Here is a 9229-nt window from a genome sequence, read left to right as displayed (position 1 = left end):
AAGCAGCTATCCAAAAGCATGCTGTATTTCAGGAGGTTTTTCTTTGCCCAGGTGATCTCTACCAGTATTCTAGCCAGCTAGATGCTAATTTTGCAACCAAGGCAAAATTCTGGAAGGCAGCAGGCATCCAAGGTCATCTGGCTCTTGTGATGATTGCCAGGAGGGCAATGTACACAGAGCCATCACCAGAAGGTTCTATCCTGGTCCTCAGGTGTGGAGATTGGGGAGCTTAGGAGGAGGAAAAGTGAGGTCCATGGGGCCAGGGACAGAGGTGAGGTGGGGTGGGATGTAGCTCCAGGGGAGCTGGTGGTGGTTTTGACAGCACCATTGGATAAAAACAAACAACCCAACCCAAACACAGGCAGAAGATCTGAATAAACTCCTTGGTCCAAAGAAGAAAGGCAGATGCCTAACATGATGTGAAAAGATGCTTCAGTTCACTAATTGTTAGAGAAAAACACTTTCAAAAACTCATGGCTTATCACCTCACAGGTGTCAGAATGGCTGACACCTGAAAGTCTTCCAAAAGAAATATTTTCTAGGATATGAGGAATAGGCAATCCCCAAACACTGTTGGGAATGACAACTGGGACAGCCACTGTGCAAAAGAGAATAAATTCTCCTCCAAGCACTACAGGTAGACTCTGTACCATCCAGACGTTCCATTCCTTAGTATACATCCAGAACACAACAAAAACTCTCCTTAAAAGTGAGCCATGAACAGGATGTTGATAGCACAACTACAGAAAATAGCCCAAACATGGAAGCAACCCTAGTACCCATCCACAGAAAGAGATACAGGAGAGGAGGGACACACAAGTAAACTCACACACACACACCCAAATGGAATATTATGCGGCTAGAAGTAAGAGTGGATTTCTGTTTTCAGGAAACGGGGCAAACCTAGCATCACTAGCATGCTTAGTGACAGAAGGCTGACTGAGAATGACAAATACTGTATGACATCACCACTGTAGAGAGTATAAAGAAAGAATATGGATTAATGCAGGTGCAACAGTTAAACAGACTCAAAAGTAGAGTAAATAAATTAGTCCATATAAGCTAGGAGAGGAAAGGAAGCAGGGGCAAAAAGAGGTGAGGGGAAGGGGAAGGCCTGCAAACTAGCATGTACTGTCCAAACAGGGAATGACTGCCTTGACTTTGTAATAAGTTGTACAGCCCCAGGATCCAGAAAGATGAATTGCTAGTAGTCCATCTTAATCTAATCTAAATGGTGAATCATCTCCACTTTAATAAATAACCCAATCAAACCATCAATACATTAACCCATCCATCAAACCCTAGACCCTACCCTTCTGGAATGCTCTTCCTCATCCATCTTCAATGCCTAAGACCTACCATGGGCATTCAAGGTTTCCAGTTCCTGAAGCCCCAAATTCCTCTCATTGGCTCTTCTGCTAGGTTTCTCCATGGACTCCTAAAGACTTCAAATTCCCAGTAGCTGCTTTATGTCCCCACAAATCAGGAAATGCCAACAGTTGAAATACTTTGACAAAGTCTCTATCCTCAAGCACAGAGACACAAAACAAGACTGAAATTTTCAGGATCAGAAACACTACAAACCATCATTTCAGTACTAGAACACTTACAAATCACATAGAGAGAGCTCCTGCTTCATGATAATGCTAAAAGCACTTCCATTGACAGCAGGCATGAGACCCTGGAAGCCCCTACCCAACCCATAGTTCTGCCCTTGACAAGGAATAGCCAATCAAAAGATGAAGGAAAGATAAGAGGCAGGTAAACAATACAAAGACACAATACTCTCATGATTTGGAGATACTTTTGTCTTTATTGGTCAGGCAGGAGAATCTATGCATAAACCATGGCCAACATGAAGTTGTTTTTTTGGATACCAAGTCAATCTAAGAACCAACTGTCTCTAAGTGGCAGTCACAATGGATAACATACATGTGGGGTCTTCTTTTTTTATTTTTCGTATGAGGCTAATTACAATACGCTTTCATTCTCCCAAATATCAACATGAATCAGCCATAGGTATACATATGTCCTCTCCTTCTTGAACCTCCCTCCCACATCCCACCCATTCTACCCCTCTAGGTTGTAACACAGCATGGGATTTGTGCTCCCTGTGTCATACAGCAAATTTCCCATGTGAGTGTTTTAAAACAATTCAAAACACAGATTCTGGAGAATTATACTTTTCCATAACAGCAGATTTCTATTATAAAAACCATGGGAAACAGTGGGCTTTAGGGAAGGGAGTCACAAATTTTATGTAAAACCCACAAACCCAGTACAGAATTCAACCATTGACAACCTCAGCACTCAGAAAGAGGAGGGCACAAGATCTCTCTTCAGTTTTGTGTTTGGTGTACACCAAACACTTTGTCCACACTCTTCAGTGGATATTTCCTAGATTCAACGGACACATAAACACACAGGGAACAACAGGGGCCATCCAGAAAAGTTCACACTGCACAGAAGTTCTCATAAATTAGAATGGACATTAGGGACAAAATCTTACCAACAAGAGATTAAATATCACTCCATTGGCTGGAATATGAGGGGAACAGGCAGAGGCAGTTGCCTGAGAAAGCATGGCTTTTGAGAGAAAAAGCATTGGCACAAGGGTTTGAAGGGAAACTGGGGGTGGGGTGGGGCAGGGTAGAGATACTTCAGAGTGACCTCCCTAGAGAAAACCCTAAGCAGCTGTCTGATCTTCTGAAAGAAAGCTGTATTTCAGGAGGCTTTTCTTTGTCCTGGTGAGTTCCTTGCCAGTGTTCTAGTCAGCTAGATGCTGATTTTGCAACTGATGGAAAATTCTGCAACACAGTAAGCATCCAAAACTCATCTGGCTCTTGAGATGCTTGCCAGCAGTCAACTGCACATGAAGCCCTCATCGGAAGACTCTGATCTGGTCCCCAGCCTGGCGGTGGGTGGGGATGGGATCAGTTCATTGCAGGATCAGGCTTCTCCGTGCCTTGCAATGAGGACCCTGAGGACGCTTCGGGCGCTCCACGGGACCAGGACTAGGGGAAGGAGGTAGAGGTTGAAGTGGGGAGTCGTGGGAGGCTTCCCGCAGGTGCAAGTTCAGGTAATCGTCGTGGTGAGAAGAGCCTTTCTCTGGACTAAGGTTGATCTCTTGACGCCAGGGCTCTAGGAAGGAGCCCTGCAGCTCTGGGTCCCAGAGAACAGAGACGGGGCTGCCTGTAACATCCATCCAAGGCCGCGGGAAGTTGACGTGCAGGTCAGCGTCGTCCTCATTGGCCTCTTCTTGGAAGGTGACCTCTTGCACAGCTGGGCAGAATTCAGGCTCCAGGACCATGTACTCGCCGGGAAGGCTCAGGACAGCGGCCGGTTCCAGGATCTGTACCCTCGGCGCTTCCACGTCCGAGTCCAGGAGAGCCTCGGGGATCAGCATGAGGACTTGATCTCCGAGAGACACTTGCACCATGGACATGGAGTCCGGCTCCAGCAACAGGTCGACGTGCTCTAGAGGCAGGTGCAGGGCAAAGCCAGTGGGCACAACCAGCTGGGCCGTGGGCGGACACTCTATGGGGGGCTCCATCCAGTCGGCCAGGCTGGGTGCCACCTCGGACTCGGACTCAGACTCAGGCTCAGGCTCAGGCTCAGGCTCAGGCTCAAGCTCAAATTCGGACTCGGACTCCAGAAACTCCAGCTCCTCTGTTCGGCGGCGTTTGGCTGGGTCGGGTCCGTCGGCCTGCGGTCCCCACAGATCGTCAGGGGAGGCGCTGGGGCTGAGGGGCCGGGTGCCCATCACAACGACCGAAGGACTGCACACCCGAGACTTGACAGAGGGCAACGAGGCTCTCGGTCCTGCTCTCTGCGACAGGTCTCCAAGACCTGTAAGGCAAACCGGCACGGGCTGGCTGGGGCACAGGACCCGGTGATGCTGAGCAAGTCCTCAGATATCTGGGGCCAACTCCCGGGAGACTCACTGTCCATGCACGCAGGGCAGCCGCGTTCAGCACTTTAGCTCCCTGGTCACCGAAGCTCACTCCTTGGCGCAACCACCAGCGATGGCCAATATTGCAAGTGAGGCCAGCGCGTCCCGCACCGCAATAAATACATCCCTGCCCTTAGGCTCCGCCCCCTTCCAGGTTCCGCCCTGAGAACTCGCTGGACCTAATCTGCCTGATTGACAGCCCTGACTACGACTGGTAATTCACCTTAGAGAACTACCGCTAGAGAACTACCCTAAGATTACCGGGTCCCCAAATGATTCTGCCACTCTAAGGCTAGGCGCCCAGGGTCACGTGCTTTCGTTTCAAAAAGCGGACCTCAGAAGCAGAACAACTTAACCAGAAACCCCACTCCCTATCGAGTCCCAAGGAACTCTAGGTCCCTACTTACACTGACTCGTTGCCCCAGGCACGTCCTGGGCCCTTTTATTTCAGCCCCAGCCTGGGGTTGAGTCTGGGATAGCATCCTGAAGCCTCCCTGGGCCGAACTAGTCAGGGGCGGTCAGATCCTCCAAGCGGGGTGCAAAGGGAAAGGGCTCTTGGAACAGAGAATGTTATCAGCATCTGCTGCAGGATCAACTTTTACTTCTATCCCTGGAGCAGGTCGGTGCTCTTGGAGAGAGTTCCAGCAACTGAACCAAAGTTTCACACCCTCTGCTAGGACAGAAACTACACTCAAGAGGTGGAGCTTTTAGAGCCCAAAAGACAGATGATGGAAATGTCAAGCACAAGGAAGAACCCATCTGCCCAGGATCCAGGAACCCGCACAACTGCACCTGATCAGTCAACAGGCTCAAAGGCAAAGCCTTTGATCCACATGTCACAGGAAAGGTTTGTCTATGGCACCCGTCCTCCTGCCCAAGCATAGGTGTGTGTGGCTCAACTTTCTCTCCAGCGTTCCCAGTGGGAAAACACCCCACATTGTCTTTGGAATGCAGAATACTACCGCAGGGTTGCAGACAAGAGGAAAAGACCTCCCTGCCCACTCCCTCTCCTTTCTGCACATGCTGGCTCACTTTTATCTTTTCACACCATAGCAGTTCCTATATATTCTCATTCTTAGGGTAGCATTGAATTCCTTTCCACAGAATTTTATTTATCAGGCCTCTCTCCAAGGACATTGAACCTAGTGGTCTGTGATGGGTGGGCACAGGCATCTTCTAGCCAATCAGGATAAAGCTTCAGATTCCTGGCCGGCTACCCAGGAACACAGAACAGAATTCCTGCAGTGAAGGACCCTGGAATTCAATGTAAGCCCCTCACCAAACATGTCACTGGATGCCAGTGTTGAAAGTCAAAACACTTCTTCCCTTTCAGCATTGGAGTGTTTCAGGTACCAGGGTGGTGGGTCTTCAAGGTCAGAACCCTGCTGGATGGTAACAAAGGCAACAGGGATACTCCAAAGTCCATGGCCAGCCTTCAGCGTTTGCCATGCACTACTGGTCATAATTGGGTCTCATGGCTGAAACTCCACTATCCCTGGCCAAGGGTCAACAAATTCCCCTGAGGTGATGTTTCAGGTGTAAGTGCTGGAAGGTGCATGGGCGCTGGGTTCCCGGAGGCTCTGGTGGGATCCCGAGTTCCCATGGGATGAACCTGAACACAAGAGGCACCAAACTATAATTCCAGGAGATGAAAGCAGACCGATGCTTGTATTTTTTAGAAAGAGGTTACTGAGAGCTAGATGTGGGAGCTTTAAGCAAGGGAAAGTAGGGCCCATGGGGCCGGAAGCTGGGACCAGAGTCTGGTTGTAGTTCCAAGGAGCAGGGAGGGAACATCTGCCTTAAAGCTGAAGCATATTACAAGCAACCTTTGAAAGTCCCATGCCTCTCACCTCTCCTTCCTTCAGAAATAGGGTTTCCATTCAGGAGACTGGAGGGTGCAAAAGACACAAAGATGCCAAAGCTCCCCAGGACACACACAAGGGTTCAGAGCCTGTGATCTGGTGAGGAACAGGGCCCTCAACTCGGTTGCTCCTGTCCGTGCTTGGTGCCATCTCAGGTGGGCTCTTCTCTCAACCTTAGCACTTTCACATCTGGGCTCATCATTGTCCTGGACCTGGGGAATCCTCACAGTGACTTCCCTCCAGAGGGAAGGTGGCCCTGTCCTGAGACAAGGACAGGCAGCAGGAGGGGAGAGGAAGCAACTACCTTGTGGAATAAAGGCCCCTGAGGACAAACATACACCTAACATCGCACTCAAAGGGAACAACTCAATCCTTTATTCCCACCTCCCAAAACCACACAAGGATGCCCCTCACCCCTTCTATTACACAGAGTATTGCAAGCTTTAACCCCAGCAATTGGCCAAAAATAAGAAGGAAAAGGTACCCACTATGGATGGGAAGTACTAAAACTGCCAATATTAGTACATGGTATGATTCCTTAAAGAAAAAACTCACAAGTCTCCACCCCAAAATGACAAGTGCTAGCTAATGAATCCACAAAATTAAAGACAGAAAGTTGCTGCTTTTCTATACATTAGGAAGGAATTGTCTGAAATGGAAAAAAAAATAGAGGAGAAGAATCCCATCTCTGACTACCTCTAGAAAAATTCAACACCTTGGATACAACTAACCAAGGAGTTGAAAGACTATATTCTAAAACCTTGAAAACACTGACCAAGGCAATGGAAGATGACACAAAGATATCGAAAGACATCCCTAGCTCTGGGATTGTAAGGATTGCTATTGTTCAAATGACCATACTATCTGAAGAAGAGATTGAAGGAAATGCCTAGAAAACACCCAAGATGTTTTTCTGAGAACTAGTACAAATATTCCAAATGTGATAGGGAGCTACACAGGACCCAACCTGACAAAGCAAGTCAGGAAAGAATAAACAATGAAAAAGAAGGCTGGAGCTACAACACTCCTAGACTTCAGACCAAATTGCAAAGCTACAGAAATTAAAACAGCATGGTACTGGCACAGAAACACATATGGAGGTCAACAGAACAGAATACAGATCCAAGACATGAGCCCAGAGTATATACAGGCAGCTACAGCCAATGAGTTTGCTGTCTACAAGGCATGAATACACAACAGGCAAGAGACAGTCTCTTCAGCACTTGTTGCAGGCAAAACTGGACACTTACATGGACAACAATGGGACTAGAACACTACCATACACCTTCAACAAACATAAACTCAAAATGAGTTACAGGCCTATGAGAGAGTTCTGAATCTGTTAAAATCTTCAATGAGATATTGGCTCTTAGACATAAACCAGGGCAATATCTTTGTAAATGGATCTGTCCCCTAAGACAAAAGTCATCTAAGCAAACCTAAACATATGGGACCTAGGTGAACTTCAAAGCTTTCACACAACATAGGAAACCAGAGACAAACCCAAGACATCCTATGGAATGGGACACAAGATCTGCAAGTGATATGATGACTCCAAACCTATAAACAGTTACTATATATCCATAGAATAAAAATAAACAAACAGCCCAATCCAAACATAGACAGAAGATCCAAATATACTTTTTGGTCCAAAGAAGAGAGGCAGATGCCTAAAAGCCCTGTTAAAAGATGTCCCAAATCAATAATAATTAGAGGAATGCAATTTCAAAACAACATATCACCTCACAACTGTCACAATGGCTAGAATCTGAAAGTCTTCAAAAAAGAAATATTCTCTAGGATGTGAGCAATAGAGAATCCCCAGACACTGTTGCTAGAAATGATTATTGGGACAACCACTATGCAAAGCAGCATAATTGTTCCTCCAAGAACTACAGGAGAGACACTGTGTCACCCAGACATTCCATTCCTGAGTATACATCCAGAAAACAACAAAAACTCCTTAGAAGTGAGCCATGAACCCGGATGTTGATAGTACCGGTACAGACAATAGGCAAACATGGAAGCAACCCTAGTACTCATCCACAGAAAATAGATACAGAAGAGGAGGAACATACACACACACACATACCCACCAAATGGAATATTACACTGCCAAGAATAAGAGTGAATTTCTGCCATCTGCAGGAACCTGGACGAACCTAGCACCACTAACATGCTTAGTGATACAAGGCTGACTGAGAATGACAAATATTGTATGATATCATCAACATGGAATGTATAAAAAAGAATATGGATGAATGCAGGTGCAACTGTGAAACAGACTGAAAGATAAACAAACTAGTCCATAGCAACTAGGACAGGAAAGGGGGCAGGGACACAAATAAGTATGTAATAAAGATCTGCATTAGGTATTGTTCCAAACAGGAAATGACTGCCCTGACTTTGTAATAAGTTGTAAAGGCCCAGGATTGGGAAAGATGATGAATCACTTGTAGTCTATCTTAATCTAATCTAAAAAGGTGAATCACCTCCACTTTAATAAATAACCCAATCAAACCATCAATACACTAACCCATCCATCAAACCCTAGACCCTACCCTTCTGGAATGCTCTTCTTCATCCATCTTCAATTCCTAAGACCTACCATGGGCATTCAAGGTTTCCAGTTCCTGAAGCCCCAAATTCCTCTCATTGGCTCTTCTGCTAGGTTTCTCCATGGACTCCTAAAGACCCTCAAATTCCCAGTAGCTGCTGTATGCTCCCACAAACCATGAAATGCCAACATTTGGAATAATTTGACTAAGTCTCTGTCCTCAAGCACAAAGACACAAAATAAGACTCTGAAGGTTTCAGGATCACAAAGAATACAAACTACAAACTATCATTTCAGTACTAGAACACTTACAAATCACGTAGAGAAAGGTCCTGCTTCATGGTAATCCTAGAGCATTCCCAATGACACCAGGCATGAGACCCAGAAGCCCCTACCTAACCCACAGTTCTGCCCTTGGCAAGGAATATCCAATCAAAGAAAGGAGGAAGGATAAGAGGCAGGTAAACAATACAAAGATACAACACTCATGATTTAGAGATACTTTTGTCTTTATCAGTCAGGCAGGAGAATCTATCCATAAGTCATGGCCAACATGAAGCTGTTTTGCAGGATACTATTTCAACCTAGGGCTTTCCTGGTAGCTCAGCTGATAAAGAATCTGCCTGCAATGCAGGAGACCTCTGTTCAATCCCTGGGTCAGGTAGATCCCCTGGAGAAGGAATAGGCTACCCACTCCAACATTCTTGCTTGGAGAATCCCCGTGGACAGAGGAGCAAGGTGGGCTACAGTCCATGGAGTCACAAAGAGTCAGACATGACTGAAGGATTAAGTAAAGGTCAACCTAAGAACCAACTGTTTCTAAGTGCCAGTCACAATGGACAGAACACATGTGAAGTC

At 46.5% G+C, this 9229-nt stretch overlaps 1 protein-coding gene across 1 annotated transcript; it reads right to left on the bottom strand.

Moving 5' to 3' along the window:
* Positions 1–1677: 1677 nt before the first annotated feature.
* On the bottom strand, positions 1678–6343 carry LOC147379183 (proline-rich protein 23C-like). Its single transcript, XM_086367620.1, has 2 exons — positions 3945–6343; positions 1678–3849 (listed from the first exon to the last, which is right to left on the bottom strand). The coding sequence occupies exons 1-2, from the start codon at positions 3949–3951 to the stop codon at positions 2939–2941; spliced, it is 918 nt and encodes a 305-aa protein (XP_086223746.1). The 5' UTR covers positions 3952–6343; the 3' UTR covers positions 1678–2938.
* Positions 6344–9229: the final 2886 nt, after the last annotated feature.

The sequence above is a fragment of the Bos grunniens genome, chromosome 1, assembly GCF_055505025.1.
Source record: "Bos grunniens cultivar Pamir isolate PY7600 chromosome 1, Bosgru_T2T1.0, whole genome shotgun sequence".
Classification (NCBI taxonomy): Eukaryota; Metazoa; Chordata; class Mammalia; order Artiodactyla; family Bovidae; genus Bos; species Bos grunniens.
The sequence above is the reverse complement of the archived record's forward strand: the minus strand, read 5'-3'. Positions and strand labels throughout refer to the sequence as shown.